The 16,559-nt window shown below is 43.7% G+C and overlaps 1 protein-coding gene across 1 annotated transcript in view; it reads left to right on the top strand.

Moving 5' to 3' along the window:
- The window catches only part of pde1a (phosphodiesterase 1A, calmodulin-dependent), an 18,706-nt gene extending 2,359 nt beyond the window's left edge, over positions 1-16,347 (top strand). Inside the window, exons 4-18 of the mRNA XM_076104318.1 lie at positions 4,529-4,555; positions 7,812-7,925; positions 8,031-8,213; positions 9,422-9,488; positions 11,344-11,460; positions 11,804-11,944; positions 12,169-12,269; positions 12,694-12,819; positions 12,905-13,006; positions 14,051-14,171; positions 14,761-14,842; positions 15,163-15,283; positions 15,713-15,897; positions 16,027-16,206; positions 16,289-16,347. Of these exons, the coding sequence (XP_075960433.1) occupies positions 4,529-4,555; positions 7,812-7,925; positions 8,031-8,213; positions 9,422-9,488; positions 11,344-11,460; positions 11,804-11,944; positions 12,169-12,269; positions 12,694-12,819; positions 12,905-13,006; positions 14,051-14,171; positions 14,761-14,842; positions 15,163-15,283; positions 15,713-15,897; positions 16,027-16,206; positions 16,289-16,347 (1,726 nt within the window). The remainder of the gene's footprint in view (positions 1-4,528; positions 4,556-7,811; positions 7,926-8,030; positions 8,214-9,421; positions 9,489-11,343; positions 11,461-11,803; positions 11,945-12,168; positions 12,270-12,693; positions 12,820-12,904; positions 13,007-14,050; positions 14,172-14,760; positions 14,843-15,162; positions 15,284-15,712; positions 15,898-16,026; positions 16,207-16,288) is intronic.
- Positions 16,348-16,559: the final 212 nt, after the last annotated feature.

Genomic DNA, 16,559 nt, shown 5'->3' with positions numbered 1-16,559 from the left:
TTTCCATAAAACACACACACGCACACACGCACGCACGCACGCACGCACGCACGCACACACACACACACACACACACACACACACACACACACACACACACACACACACACACACACACACACACACACACACACACACACACACACACACACACACACACACACACACACACACACACACACACACCAATGCATGCCCCTTGGCTATTCTCTTTCTGTTTAACAGACCCTACTTGCTAAACAGCATCTTGTATTAGTAACTAGCTGGCAGCAGAGCGAAGGATTTGCCAGCAGAAGTTGGTGTGTCGGTTGAAGAAGTTGAGGCCAAGAGAAGCGTTTCATTTTGCCAAATCCTGTAATAAACATTGGCAAGTGAATGTGTTATCTGTCAGCAGTGATTCAATGAGATAGAAACACTGAAGGTGTAAAAATAAAAATGCAGAATTCAACACAGAAGCTCATCTACTAAACTGACATAGCTTCACTCGTAGGTCAGTACTTTGGGTAGTGCTTCCATCCATGGGCGCCTGGGTATGTTTTAGAATGGGTGAGCAAACATGGCCCCATGAAGGTGCTATAACAACCAAGAAACCATCAAACATTCCACATAAGAATGAATGCAAAATATTATTATGTCAGATCTAAAAGTGCCGACTCTTTGATTTGACTCTTTAGCAAATGTCCCATCTCAACAGCCGCATCCTGTCCGATCAGCGAGCTAGCGTTAGGTCGGCTGGCTGACAAATCACTTCTGTATTTTGCCGACAACACAATAGTATTTAGTTTTAGCTAGCCTATCATGATCACAGTGAAGCTAGAGGGCATGTTTCAGACTCCTGTGTGATTGGCAGCCAATGCATGCTGTGGCAAACGATCAGCAACCGGTTTAACGGAAACAACTCAAAGGGGTCGTTCAAAAATGTGTGATTTTTGTTGACTTTTTTGTCAGCTGCTGTAAAGCGGCTTAAATCTATTTGCCTGATTGCAGAGACTGTGTCTCTGCAAAAAAACAACAAATGGGAACAGAAATCTAAGCAGCAGGACATTTATCACACTTTGTCAGGACAGATGTGGACATGTCGCCTCCTACAGCGCTGCTGGATGTCACATAATGTGTGAGAGACAACACCTTACTCTCAGTACAGACGCCACAAGAATACTTGTTTTGTTACTTTGGGTTTTTTTATTGAACAGAATGTGCCAAAAAGCTCAATAGTTCAATAGACCAAAGAAGCTTGTCTGAATCAGATTCTGTCCAAAGTTAGATACGTTTCCAGATTTAGATCAGAAACATCTAACACACAGACACAAAGAATCCGACTGAGACGCCAACTTCCAGCAGTTGACACTTGACAGTATCCTACGGGCAAAGAAAGAACAACTCTTCTGTGTTAAAACCTGCTCCATCTTCAGGCAAAAGGTGCTTAACGCTGCAGCTACAACTTTTCTTAGTGCTCTATTGCAATAAAAAAGCCACAGAGATGTTAAGAATGCTAGTTTGTCGTGTGTGCGTGCCACGTTTCAATCCAATGAAGCCGCCGAATTTCAACGAAAAACAACCAAACAGTGTGTGTTTGGTGCAAGTAGTGCTTGAACCAGTAAGTGCCCTCTTGTGTCTTTATTCATTTGACCCCAATTGATCGTTTTAATTCTTCTTCTGATAGATAGATATGAACCCTGGATGCAGATCAACAAACAATAGAGGTCTCTGCTGTTTGGAGGGAAAACAATTAAGAGTACAGATTAGGTTTTTTTTTGTCGTCCTCCCTAGTTTCCGTGGTAACAGCAGAGCATCTCGTTTCAGCTGAGGACAACGGGACGGATATCTTTCTCATTTATCTTTATTTAGTGTTTTACACAGTTTTCCTTCTGTCTTTTTCAGAACTTATTATTTCGTATCTAATCTTTTTTAAGCGTTGTGTGTTTTTTTTAAATCAATCTTTTAAATTTGATTTGGTGAGAGAGAGTGATGAAACCATGAGATGGAAGAGGGGAAAATAAAAGTAAAAGTGGGAACTGGAGAGTTCATCAGACTGTTTTGTGAAGCGTAAAATAGAACAGAAACCAGCTGATACAGTTCAGCGACTACAGTAGAAAAAAACTGAATAACTAGATTTTATATCCAGTCACCTGAAATTGCCTGTATTTAAATGAATGAGACTAGATAACATAGAGAGCCACAAACACCGGGGTCGAAACCAGTCTGTCTAGTTTAGAAATAGTGGTAACCAGTCTAATGCCTTCAGTAGATATGTACTCTGCAGTCTTATATGTTCTCATGCATTTACAGCAACATTTAACTGCCAAAGTTTGACTCTAAAACAATAGAATACAAGTTGTTTTCATGTATTTATATATTTATGTGTGTGTGTTTTGCAGTTGGTTTAATAACAGACTGCTGCATTTGAATGGATGCTCTGCTTTTTCTTCCGGCCAGGACGCTTGGTCTTGATGTAGGCGGTGTAGACTTAGCCACTAAAAAAGCGCGAAACGCACCCTGCGGTGGTGCATCACAAAACAGGCATGCGGAGAAATAAAGCGTCTAAGAATAAAATATTCTGTACATGCTCAGTACTAATAACGCTCAGGGACGCAGGGAAGAAAATGTGCGAGGTGACAGTACAAAACATATCGGCACAAGGAGGAAAGTAGAGAAAGGAAAAACACAAGAGGAAGAAAAAAATAAAAATGCAAATTCTCTCACTGAAGGCGTCAGCCTGGAAAAGTCATGACAGAGTGGTGAGTCATTCCTCCAGAAACTATCTCTGTCCTCACCTGTCACTGTTGCTGCTGCAGCATGCTTTTGTTTTTTGTTTTTTAGAAAACACAATGCAGCCTGCAGGCTGGCGCTGCTCACCCCCCCGTATACCCTGCTTTGTAATTCAGTGTTGAACTGCCCACGCAGGCCAGTGTGAAATAACAATAATCCCGCTGTCACATTTCAGAGCGGAGACGGGTCAGAGCTGAGATATAGCCTCCGGGATCAGATCCCAGAGCTGGGATTGGCTCATTTCAGACCAAATGGAGCTCATCAACTTCTGCTTTACATATTTACTCACCACAGGGGCTTCATCATTGGTCCAAGATTTACCAGTGAGCCATGTAATGGCTCCACCACAGCGTTATGGGCGACTGTGGCTCAGTCGCCCATAACGCCGGTAGAGCAAGGTCGTCCTTCAGTCAGAGGATCGGCGGTTCCATCCCCGGCTCCACTAGTCTATGTCGATGTGTCCTTAGGCAAGACACTTAACCCTAAATTGCTCCCGAAGTTTGTGCCTTCTGTGTATGAATGGGCACGATGATCAGTGAGAGTCCTGATGGGCAGGTGGCACCTTGCATGGTAGCCCCTGCCATCAGTGTATCAATGTGTGTGAATCCGAAGACTAGGAAAGCACTATATAAGTACAGTCCATTTACCATGATGGATGCATACCTCTGGTGTTTTGTTGGCTTTATGTTTGGAGTCTCAGCCCCCTGCTCTACGTGTAAGAATAAGGATAATAGTTACAACCAGCTTTTGACTTCAATATTCTTTCCTTTGGATCTTATCTAAACTCAATCTGTGGAAAAGTATTGGGTTTGCACATTTAAAGGTGAAAGATTCAGGGCTTTAACCGGACTAGTCAGATGGTTTGCTACACAGAACCTTCTGAGAGACCGTCATCAAAAGGGCAGGGACTTAAAAAAAAAGAATACTTGGCAGGTGCTTTGATGAACCATCTGTCAATGAAACTCTCACAAGTTGGGAGAATAACGAAAATATCTTTTCCATGAAGAAAAGCCTGAAGTGCCATTCTTTGCTTTTCTTCCAATGAAGAAATACTCTCCACCTCTGATATAACTGATGCTATTGAAGCATCTACGCTAACCTCTTTAGGAGCCATTGTTGTTTTGAACAAACGTGTCACTTGAAGCCTGACAAGATGGATTTTTTTGTGATATGTGATCTTACGAATATCGCGTGATCTCGTGACATTGCGAGAATCCAGGTGCCGTGCAAGGCAGCATCAATATAGCAGCAAGCAACTAATTGCTATGTCAAGATATATGATATGGCATCCTGAGCAGAGTTTGAAGTTGCTCTCCCTCTATATGTGTGTGTATTGTAGTCCGAGCTTCTCTGTGCTTTGTTTGACGTAGCCGGTGCCCCACTGGCTAGCTAATCTCTGCCGCCCTGCACTGCTCTCATACGGCGGTTAACGCTCACAACGCTGTATTGAACCACAGCATCGTTCGCAGAAGCGCAGCACCCACCCGACCCCCAGATTAACACTGTTAGCTCTGTTTGCACCGTTTGCCGCTAGCCTGATTGCGTTTGTGGAAAGTTATTTTGGGCCAGTGTGCGTCATGTGACCTGCACTACTACGGACTGTGGCCACTAGTCAAACATGTTCCTGAGGGTTTGGCTCCGACCACCTGATCACTGTCAGTTTATGCTTTAATCAGTTTACATGTATGATGAGGAAACTTTTTTGATGATGAGGATTTATTCATTTGAGTGACTATTCTGTTTCTGTTTTTGTTTACAGGCAGAAGTACAAATGTGCATCGCAGAGGTAAGATACACGCACGCACACACACACGCACACGCACACACACACACACACACACACACACACACACTATGAGTTGTTATCAGTTCAAAGAGACATTGGTTTCGTTTGAGGCCCAAAGAGGTCAAATTATTCAATATTTCAGAAAAAAGAGAAAAGTCCAGAAACTGAAAACAGATGTGTATCAGAACTTTGTTTCTTCTTCTTTCCTCTCACATTAATCACCTCAGGCCCCTCATATTAATCCAAGTGGTAACCTCCGGGGATGAGAGATTAAAACCGCGTTCCTCATATGTCCACTCAAGCCCCTTCGTCCCCCACTTTAAAATACCCAACTTTCCTCATTTTTAGAGTATGACTGTGTCGTCACTGCCAAGATGGATGGTATACTACCTTCCTCCACTGTTGGAAACACATCACTCTGTAAATGAAATACTTTGTCATGTGGCAGCATAGTATATACAACTAGCGAGAATCTGCTCCTTTGGGTACACAAAAGCTGACTCACTGAGTTTATAGTGATCAGCAATCAAACAACTTGACGCCAGACTTTCTAATGAATTTCACTTGAGAGCAGCAGATAATGATCCTGCTGCTAATGATGATAATCTACTGTTCCCAACAGAAGTGAAGCAATTGTTTTTTTTTCTTTTTTTCCCCCAGGAAGATAAAATGCTCGAATGTCTGCAGTCTTGAACTTTTATTTCTCCCTCGCTCCGTCTCCCTGTCTGACTCCGGCTGTAACCATGGCAACTAAAACAGATTTCATCCAGTTTACAGGAAGGTGTTTTTGTAACCGTGGCGACGGCACGATGCCCGGGCCGCAGCGGCAGAGTCTTTATGTCTCCCCGTCCTCAGCTTCCTCCGTTGTAAACATTCGAACCGTCCTGCACAGCAAAAACACGTCCACAGCTCAGCGTAAAACACGTCCATCCGTCCATCCGGCTATTCATCCGTCCACCAGTTTAAATACCAGGACCGTACGGTAGCTAATAGATGAATATATACGAGCACTCTTTGGATTACAGAATGCTGCCTCATACCCCCTCAGTGTCTGCAAGCAATAACATATAGAGATCATATTTCTTCAAAAGTAATTACATTGCTGTGGAAGAAAAACAACCTCAAAGTCCATTTATTAATACAAAAGTTTGGGTCTCAAACTGTACAAAAGGGGAAGACGCAGCGAGTATTGAGTGGCAGTCATCTGTATGGCAACGTGTTTATTTCCGGGAGGAGACTCCCATTGCTTACTGTGGGAGTCAGCTGATTGACAGGAGGCTGGGTGTCATGTGTCCATCTGGAGGAAACAGATTTTTCGTGTTCTGGTTCTGTGGTGTGAACGGGACAGCAGCTGTGTGGGTGCAAAGTATGAAGATCGGCGCTTCCTTCTGTCAGTTAGCAGGTGTATGAAGTCTGCAGAGAGGATTCCTGCAGACCACTATAGCTCTACGTTGAGGTGTGTTAATCTATACATCACGACGGAGGACGCTACAGTGAACAACATTACAGAGGAGAAGAACAGCACAGTGCAGCAGCATCTTACAGATGTTCTAGCTTTCCGCTGCATTTGAAGTTTACATGATTTGAACTCTAACTCTTTGTCATTGACCTTTTAAAGTGTGTCCACTCAGATTTCTGCTATAAAAGGTCAAACATGGAGTAGGCTTTTGAGTTTACACAAATATGATATGAGTATAAATTTTTTTTTTCAAGTTTTTACCGGTGTACCTGAGCTCTCCGCACTCTGAGCCCAAAACAGCAGCTCAGACAGTGTCTCCAAATCCGGCTACCTTTTTATTGAAGTGGGCAGGTAATAATAGTTTTGTGTGGGCGAGTTCAGGGCTGTGATTTGCTGACTGAAATCTGGCAACAGTGAGCTCAGACAGCTCAGCATGACATGGCTAAGATGAGATGAAGATAGCAGCTGGAACTAAATGATTTCCTGCTGGTCCATTTTGGGGCACAGGTATTGTCCAGCTTGATGAGACTGACAAGCTCTCATTTAAATAATGGCTGGCTGTGCTATTTTGCTGCAGATAATAGCAGCCAAACTCATCCCTGTTTCTAAGGACAAACAGTGAACGGGTAAAATGAGAACTTGAGCCAGTGACCAATAACAAGTCATCTTGTCAGTGCTCCCAAAATATCTACATCATCATGAGCTGCTGGAGTGTAAACAGCTCTGCAAAAGAGGAATAGTCTGCAGTTAGGTGTGAGACACGATGGTACAAATGTGTTTCGGTATGGTTAGTAACCGAGCTAGCTAGTTTCCTTTAAATGGCACACAGCAAGTCATCTAGTTGGCTTTTGTGGATGACGAGCACTCACAGGGTAGCCGGGGGATGTTCCCGGTGACACGGCCAGCTACAGTAGCTCTCCAACTAACCTTTCATGGCAGAGAGAGCCAAAAATCATGACGTCATATCTGGGCTGGCATCTGTTCCATTAGTTTCTGTAACTGACTGCAATCTCTCAGTCAGCATTTTACTTTCCACGATCGAAGACAAATCGACATCCTGCTGTAAACAACTGAAACCTATACGTGATTTTAACAAAGTTAAACAACAAGTAGCCTACTTTGTGGGCACAGAGAACAGCTACAGCTCCCATGAAAAAAACTTACTTAATACTGTGTTTTTTCCTTATCTATAAAACCCACCAACACTCTCTCCTGAAGTCATTTATTTCCCTATTTTCTAGATTACTGCTGTCTAAATATTTCGACAGTGTTCTCTCCTCTCTGTCCCGCTGATATTACAGACATGGCCCCTGGTCTCATCTCATCTGTCAAGGCGTGGCGTTTAGCCCATGCTTGTCAAGGGATTATGGGAATCGGTCATTGCTAAAGGCAGCTAAAACTTGGAAAAGATTAGTTTTTTTTAACTAAACACACGAAACAAGCCACAACATACTGATGAAAAAGTCTCTATTCCAAGGCTGTGTTTAGTGTTGTCGTTCTTTTGAATGAGCTTCTCTTACCTCTGGAACAAACTGTATATGTGCCAAGTTTGAATGAAGCTTATTGGACGGATAAAACAGAGAAAAAAGTTTTACTAACACACATACCAGTCAACAAATTCATCTCCACCTGGACCAAATGACACAAACTACAAATCTCCAGTAAATCAAATCACATCACTAATAACGGAGACATTTTTGTGCCTCTGTAACTGATCAGTGATTATACACTTTGGATGATTTGTGAGCACATACTGTATGTGCTCTGTGTGCGACCTGTGTGTGCTTGTGTCATCAGGCTGAAGGGGGTCCTGGAGCAGATGGACCGGGGTGTCGTGGACCTGCAGGAACTCCGCAGGAACCTGGAGCTCGCTGCTGCCATGTTGGACACTGTGTACACTGATGAGACCAAGTAGGAGCGATAGACTGACAAACAGATGAATGGACGTGTAGAAGTAAATCCCCCGTCACTGGTTGTCCCAGCTGTGACTGACGGGTGTGTCTTTCTGTCCCGCAGGCGTCTGTTGGACACCGAGGACGAGCTCAGCGACTTGCAGGCGGAGTCGGTGCCCAGCGAGGTACGTGACTGGCTGGCATGCACCTTCACCAGGAAGATGGGCGTGGCCAAGCGTCGCCCTGAGGAGAAGCCGAGATTCAGGAGCATCGTCCATGCAGTGCAAGCTGGGATATTTGTAGAAAGGTAAAAAACATATTCAACATTCATATCTAAGTTATGTAGCTTACATAAAATGCAGCTATTGTGACTTCATGAGTCATGCAAACTTTGCATCCGTCATCTCCGTTGTAGAGATTTAGGGAAACAATGCAAACATGAAGCTCACATTTTCAACCTCCACACAACTTAACTACCAACTCTGCAAAAATGCACCCTACATGCACTTTTAGTGAGGGTCTGTTTTTCCCAGTTTGGGGTCCCTTTGTTCCAGTGAAGTGAAACCTTAAAGCTGCAGCATACAGTGGCATTTTAGAAAATGGTGTGCTTCCAACTTTGAGTTTGTGTTTGTCCCTTTGCCCCCCCCGTGCACAAAGCCGGCTCCATAAAGAAATGGGAGAAAACTGAGTTTGATGTGGAAGAACTTGACTGGCCTGCACAGAGCCCTGACCTCACAGCCTTACCAACACCACTAGGCTGACTGTGAGCCAGACCTCATCACCCAACATCAGTGTTGAACCTCACTCATGCTAATGCAAATCCCTGCAGCAGTTTCAACACCTTGTGGAAAGACTGAAACCATAAAAAATGGAAGCTGTTAGAGCAGCAGATTAATGCCCGTGGTTTTAAAATCACATGTTCAACAATCGCATAAGGCCGTGTAACGCATTGTATTAATAAAACTGTGACTCCTCAAAGTCCAGACAGATGATAGCCTCAAACAGAAGAGGAACACTTTGAAATGTTCTCAGAGTTATTTTTGTCTTGAGCAGGAATCTGGAGCACCTGAAGACGAAACAGAAAAAAACAATCATCAACTTGCTCAAAATAAACATCAGAACGCATCCGGCCCGACTTCACCGCAGATGCGATTAGAAGGTTGAACCTGAAGTGTAACGATGTTAGCGTGCCAGCGAGCTGGAGATGGAGATCTTAAAGGGAAACCGTGAGGTCTAATGTCATTAGAGTGTACATTATTCGCGATGACATAGAACGTTATCAGTTCATCTGCGGCAGCTTTAATGACGCATGAAATCAAAAGAATATCTGCTGCACCGAGGCGGCGCTCGCTGTCTGTGTTTAGAACGCGGTTACCATGACGACGGACAATCCATCCTGGTCACAGACTGTGGAGGAGGGCGACCGGAGGTCTGCGCGAGGGGTGTTTGTATATGCATGCAACTGTCTGCATATAAGTGAGAGATTTTTACCAGTGTGTGTGTGTGTGACATTAGGATGTACAGACGGACGTCCAACATGGCTGGTCTGACCTACCCTCCCACGGCTTTGACAGCTCTGAAGGTATAAACTGTTTCATTAATGCAAACCCCATCTGCAGGAAGTGGCATCATTTTGTTATTCATTTAAAAAATATACATCAGTCAGCTCTTATTCTGACAGTTTTGTTTTCTCCAGAAACTTGAAAGGAAAGGAGGAGGCAGACAAGAGAAGGGAAGAATAAAAAAGGATTAAGGAAGCATGGAAGGAAGGTTAAGAGGTAGATAAAGAAATGTTGGAAGGAGAGAAGTAAGCAGAGGAAAGAAAGAGCTGGAAAGGGAAGAAAAGAAAAGGAGGAGAATGGAGAATAGAGAATGGAAGGAAGCTGTCAAGTTTTATTTGTCACCTACTCAACATATTTGTACATTGTGCAGTGAAATTATTTGTTGTCTCTCCAGTAAAATATATGCACCTCAAGACAATATGCACAATGAAACAATACAACAAAGATAAACTACTCTGCTGTGCAAATATGAAATATGGTGCAGATGAAGAGGGATGCAGGGGAATGGTGAGGTAACATGAGAGGTGTAGTCTGTCAGGAGTCTTGGCCGTGTCCTCGTTCAGGATTCAGATGCCCCGAGGGATGTGGCTCCTCTTTAATCTCTCCGCTCCGGCTCTTTGACCGCAGAAACGCTTCCCTGACCACAAAAGGCCATTGTTTGGATGGCTCAAATCCTTTATGCTTCTGCCATCATTTCAGAAAGAGGTAGAGAGATGATGAAGAGGTGGAATAGGAAAGGAGGAGATAGGGAAGGAAAGGTGGTGGAAGGGAAGGAAAGTAGGAGACCAAAAGAAGGAAGAAGAATAAGGAAAGTAGGAGGTACAGAAGGAACAAATGAGACGAAGACGAGGTAGGAAAGGAACATAAGAGGTAAAGAAGAATAGTGGGAGTTTTGGAAGAAAAAGAGAAGAAAGAGAAAGAAAGGAAAAAAGGATCTAAAGGAAGAGGCAGAAAAGGTAAATTACATGGAGAGGCGAATAATGAGGTAGAAAAATAAATGAGTGAGGACATGAGTAAGCAGAGAAGGAAAAGTAAGAGACCACAATTAGGGGGTAGGAAAGAAAATGTAGGGAAAGGTAGAGATGAAAAGGAGGGGATGGAAGAGGACGAAAATAAGAGGTAGGGAAGTAAAGTAGAAAGTAGGAAAGAAGGAAAAAAGCAGATACAGATCTAAGGTGGTGGTGGGGGAGAGAACGTAATAGGGAAGGAAGAGGAGGTAGAAAAGGAGGTTAAAGCAGGAGAAGAGGAGATAAAGAAGGACAGGAAAATATTGAGACAAAAAGGAGGAGGTAGAAGAGGAAAGGAGAAGTAATTGAAGGAGAGGAGAAGGCAGAGAAGGAAAGGTTGGAGGAGCAGGAATGGAAGGAAAAGAGAGGGGTTGAGAGGAAAATGAAGAGATGGAGAAGAGACGGAGAAGCAATTGAAGGAAGGAAGAGGTGGGGAAAGAAAAATGTGTTTTCAGCGGTGTGTATGTAATGACATACGTCTCCATCTCAGGGCTTCCTGTACAAACTCAGGAACAAATTAGATTAAACAATAAATACTCTGCAGACAAATCTTATTTATGCTTCTCACATGATGTAAAACACAAACGGAAAGAATAGAAATAGAACAACACTGTCACAAAACACTAAATCAGAGACAACGTACAATGTAATTATGACCTAATGAATAATTATAATCATTAATATAATTGTATAATGCTGTTTCACCTCCTTCCAATGTCAGCAAACATTATAATCACACTGCCCTCTACTGACAGAAATGCTACATTACATTGAATCACACTGAACGATGCCCAGACAGCCTGCTGCATCTGCATTGTCCCATATGACATGTTGGTAAATGTCTGAATCTTACTTGTTGTTTCTACAGGAAGTAGATCACTGGTCGTTTGACGTTTTTTCCTTCCACGAGGGCACCGGAGACCACGCCCTCAAGTTCCTGGTCTACGACCTGCTGAACCGCTATGACCTCATCAACAGGTTCAGGGTACACACAGCTTTATAAAGTTAACACCTGTGGGGTTGGACTCATGTCAGCCTGGCTGGACCTAGGTGTGCAGATCTCTTTATGAACAAAAAACAGAACCAGCAATGAATTGCTATATTTGTACTAGGTGGTTGTGTGTTTCCAGGAAGTTACTTCACCCAGCTGAGATAGTCCAGCACATAGCCCGCCTAGAACCCCCTAGAAAAATGATCATGATCCACCTGCCTCAAAGTCAGCCGAGCTACTAGATATCTTTGATCCAGAATGTTTGAGTATCCACATAGACGCGGTGTAGTACTCGTAGTACCTGTACTCGATGTACTACCTCTGGTACTGTGTTCAGATCCCGGTGCAGGCTCTGGTGCAGTTTGTTGAAGCTCTGGAGAACGGCTACAGCAAACACAGGAACCCCTACCACAACCTGATCCACGCCGCCGATGTCACTCAGACCGCCCACTTCCTGATGCTGCACACTGGACTGATGGTAACACACACACACACAAGCACACGCACACACACACACACACACGCTGTGACATCACTTCGTCACTGGACAGTGTTTCACCATCTGTTTATTTTCTCTCTGCACAGTGAATTAATTATCTCACTCAGCTAACAGTGTGTGTGTGTGTGTGTGTGTGTGTGTGTGTGTGTGTGTGTGTATGTATGTATGTATGTATGTATGTATGTGTGTGTGTGTGTGTGCAGCACTGGCTCAGCGAGCTGGAGATTCTTGCGATGGTTTTTGCTGCAGCAATTCACGACTTCGAACACACAGGAACCACCAACAACTTCCACATCCACACCAGGTAATGTGGACATGGTTATATTAATCTAATTATTTTTTAATAATTATTATTTTCGACTCTTTATTGAACATTGTTAACAGACATTCAGCAGTACATGGGCATGGCGCTAGATGAAAAGTCAGAGGATCACCAAAGTCAGTAGGATTCATCTTCTGGGCATAATGGGTATCTGTACCAATTTCATGGCAATCAATCAAATAGTTATTGAAATATTTGAACAAAAGAGGTCGACTGTGCATCATAGTCAACACCGGACAAAAATAAAATATTGGATTTTCAATAAGATTTGACTGATAAATGTCTCCACACACAAAAAAAAGTGAGAGTGGATCTCTAAACCAGGAGAATAACAAAGAACATAAACATAGTTGTTGGAGCCTCCGTATATGAAAGCGTCTGATAGGATGTTGTGTCCGTCTGTCAGGTCGGAGGTGGCCATTCTGTACAACGACAGGTCGGTGCTGGAGAACCATCACGTCAGCGCCGCCTACCGGCTGATGGCAGAGGACGACATGAACATCCTGGTCAACCTGAACAAGGACGACTGGAGGTTACGCACACAGATCACACATCACTGAAGAGTTAACACTCGTCGTGGCGATTGGTCACTGATTATGTGTATTGATCGTTGGCAGGGAGCTGAGGGCTCTGGTGATAGAGATGGTGATGTCCACAGACATGTCCTGTCACTTCCAGCAGATCAAGACCATGAGGAACACCCTGACACAGACAGACAGGTCAGTGCTGCAGCCATTACCTCTAACCTCTAACCTTCAGCCAACATACATGTGTGTTTATGTTTTAGCTACGACATCATACTGCTGATTATAATCTACTGCTTAAGAAGAGATTCACGAAAAACATTATCATATGACACATAAGGGAAAGGAAATTGTTTGATAACATGCATGTTTTGTATAACAATATATTAATAATACAGTTACAAATTAGAATTAATAAGAGAAAATAATAACAGAAAAAAAGTCTTGAGAGCATTAAGAAATGGTTTCTTAGAACATGAAAAATCTGCCATAATTTCTGGAGTCAGTTGCACTTTTATTTTTCTTTGTATAGTCCTCCCATCCTCCCATCAGGCCTGGACTTGACTCATTCAATAGTTCTATCATTCAAGACGAAATCATCGTTTCATCCCACTAATACCTTTTAAGGCAGATAATTACATTTGAATGCCGTATTATATGCTTTAGAAGACTTGAAACAGTGCATCGTGGCAGACTGAGTGTGGCTGGTCCATCTGATGAAGATCATCAGTGGGAGTTTGTTGAAACGGCCAACATAAGGTCCTGCAGGCTGCTGAACCAGACTGGTCTGGTGCATCCCCGTAGGGCTTTCACAGGAAGAGTACTGAGTCTCACCAGAGTCCCGCTTCCCTTCTCTGCGTGTCAGCCCTGCTGGAGTGGAGCTGTGGAGCTGGGGGGGGGGGGGGGCAGCTGTCCCGCTTCTCTGCTCACGCTTGGATGAGATTTTGGGGAAGACGCTGTCATCAGCTTGTCAACTCACTGGTTCTGCTTGTGTTGATGCAGCAGCTGGGGAACTGTACCAGTTAAAAAACTGCTCCATTAACATACGGAGGTGTAGCGTTCGCAGTTTTTTCTCCTTTTCCATGCAGCAGAAGATTCACTCAACCATTTATCGCTCAAGTTTTGCTAAAGTAATTGGAAGACGTCGACGTTCTCCTGTCAAACTCATGAGAAGTTTCGCTTTTACAGTTTATTATTGAATGACTTTTAAATTAAACTGTTTTTGTTCCGTCTCTCCAGTCTCGACAAAGTGAAGGTTTTGTCTCTGATGCTTCACGCTGCAGACATCAGTCATCCAGCCAAAGCCTGGCCGCTGCACTACCGCTGGACTCACAGTCTGATGGAGGAGTTCTTTAGACAGGTACACACACACACACACACACACACACACACACACACACACACACACATAGACAAACATTGGTTCCAGCTTTTAAAATGGGATAATTTGTGTCTTTTTCTTAGAATTAATTCAATTTATTTGTAATCATTTTGAGGTTTGGACTATGTAAAGCATTGTGAAGGTTTGTTAATTGTTGTCAAGTCTGGACTGTTAATGTTGAAGAATAATTCTGGTTTATGATGTTGACCTGACAGTAGATCCCATACACAGCTATGGAAGTTTTAAGTGGTTTCTTTCGGTGCGACTCAAAATGATCCATGTAAAAAGGCCCTGCAGCTTGCCCTGATATACATTGTTTTGTGTGAGTGCTTGTGCCCCAGAATCTCTACACCAACATGGGACTATCATGACTATGTGTTAATGGTATCGTCATGTTTTCTATCGGTCAAACTAATCCTAACAATGCAGCACGTATATCTCTTACAGGACTGCTTGAATTGACACTCTTTGCTTCACTGTATTTATCATTCTAGAGGGGATGTAAATACCACACAGCTGATTTGAGTTTGCGATGTTCATGTTGCCTTGGTGACTGTGTCTCTTCCAGGGAGACAAAGAAGTGGAACTCGGCCTTCCTTTCTCTCCTCTGTGTGACCGCAAAGCCACCATGATCGCCCAATCACAGATAGGTAAGATCAACCATCAACCAATAATACCTAAGGACCACTGCAGCTGAGGAGTACCATTAACTAGTAGCAGATACTAGCACTGTATCATTGACTCATGACAGGAGGTTCTTAGTGTATATTTACTTTAGATCAACAGTGACGCCTGCTGGTGGTTTGAAGAACTGATATCATTATCTGCTCTCTGAAGTGATTGGTTTGATTATCAAATTCTAGAAAGAAGAGGAACTAATGTTTATCATTTGTACTGTCTTTCTACTCCTCCATCCTTTGACCTTTTCTCTTCCCTCTTCTCTCCATCATGTCTCCCTCTCTGGTTGCAGGTTTCATAGACTTCATCGTGGAGCCGACTTTCAGCGTTCTGATCGACACGACAGAGAAAGTGATCGGTCCTCTGATAGAAGAGGACAGGAAGGCCAGAGAGACTGGAAACAGGAAGTCCAGGTACTTCTACTACTACTACTACTGCTGCAGAACATAAAAATAATCAAAGTTCCACTTCAAGGCAAAAAACATTCCCCACAAGTGTAATAGACGTAACGATGGGTTTTAAAAAACGGGACCGAACACGACACTCTGCTCATTGAATCATCAGTCCAAAATATTAGCAACTGTGTTAGAATATCAATTTTCTCTCCAGATTGTGATTCCCAAACTGTGGAACTGATTAAGATATGTGTCAGCTGACGTGAGGCTGCAACTACAGATCACTTATAATTGGGCCTAAACCAGTTTACATGGACTTCATAGTTGTTCGATTGTCTCATATGATTGGACAAAATATATAGAACATGTGACTATATCACTTATGTGGGGCTCCATTGGTTCTGACCCTCCATAAGCCCCGTGGTCCGTAACTCTGCTTTGTTCCAGTCTAACAGGAAGTGGTTCGGTCACCGTGGAGTCGGTGCAGAGACACAGTAGCGGTCGCTATGGGAACAGCGATGATGGACAGATGGACTTTTCGCTGACAGCCATCGACCTGCCGGCTCTGAAGACCCACCTATCCGGCGTCATCGGCAGCAACAAGGACAGATGGAAAGAGCTGTCCGTGCACGGTACGCACGCAGGCAAACACAGACACACACACACACACAATACATCACATGTTCCCTCTTGTAGATATGGAATCAATGTGACTCTTTCTCTTATTTCCTGTAACTTAAATGTGTCTGTGTTGTGAACAGAGCTGGCCAATAAGGAGCAAGAGGAACAAAAGGAAGTGGAGTCTAATGTCAACTCAGACATCCAATCAAATGCCTCGCCCAGTCACAGTGTCCCTGACGGACACACCTCCGACCAATCACAGAACTCCCCTCCTGATGAACCCCAAGACGACAAGTCACCCGTCCACCTGTCCTGGAACGGTACGTACATGACATCATTCCCAAACATTTACCAAACTGTAACTCTCAATGCACTGACTTGTTGCTTTGGTAACCGTTGCAGGGGCGGGGCCTGGGGAGGAAAAGGAGGAGGACCAAGATGAAGTGCCTGAAATCGCCTGATGGCGCTCCACGGCGAACTCACCACTGTATCTGACTGTGGCAGATCAACAGTGCAGTGACAACGAGGGTTCAGACTGTTTAAACACAGCAGCTGGCTCAGTGGCCCCTCAGTGGCCCTCAAAGGGCCACTTGACCTTATGTTTACAACTGACAATGAAAATACCACATTCAAAGTGACGACATTCATCAGATAACAGCTTCTTAGCAGCGTC

This window comes from Anarhichas minor, unplaced genomic scaffold (genome assembly GCF_050575085.1).
Source record: "Anarhichas minor isolate MPS153535 unplaced genomic scaffold, ASM5057508v1 ptg000004l, whole genome shotgun sequence".
In the NCBI taxonomy this organism is placed as follows: domain Eukaryota; kingdom Metazoa; phylum Chordata; class Actinopteri; order Perciformes; family Anarhichadidae; genus Anarhichas; species Anarhichas minor.
This window is presented reverse-complemented; position numbering and strand designations above follow the sequence as displayed.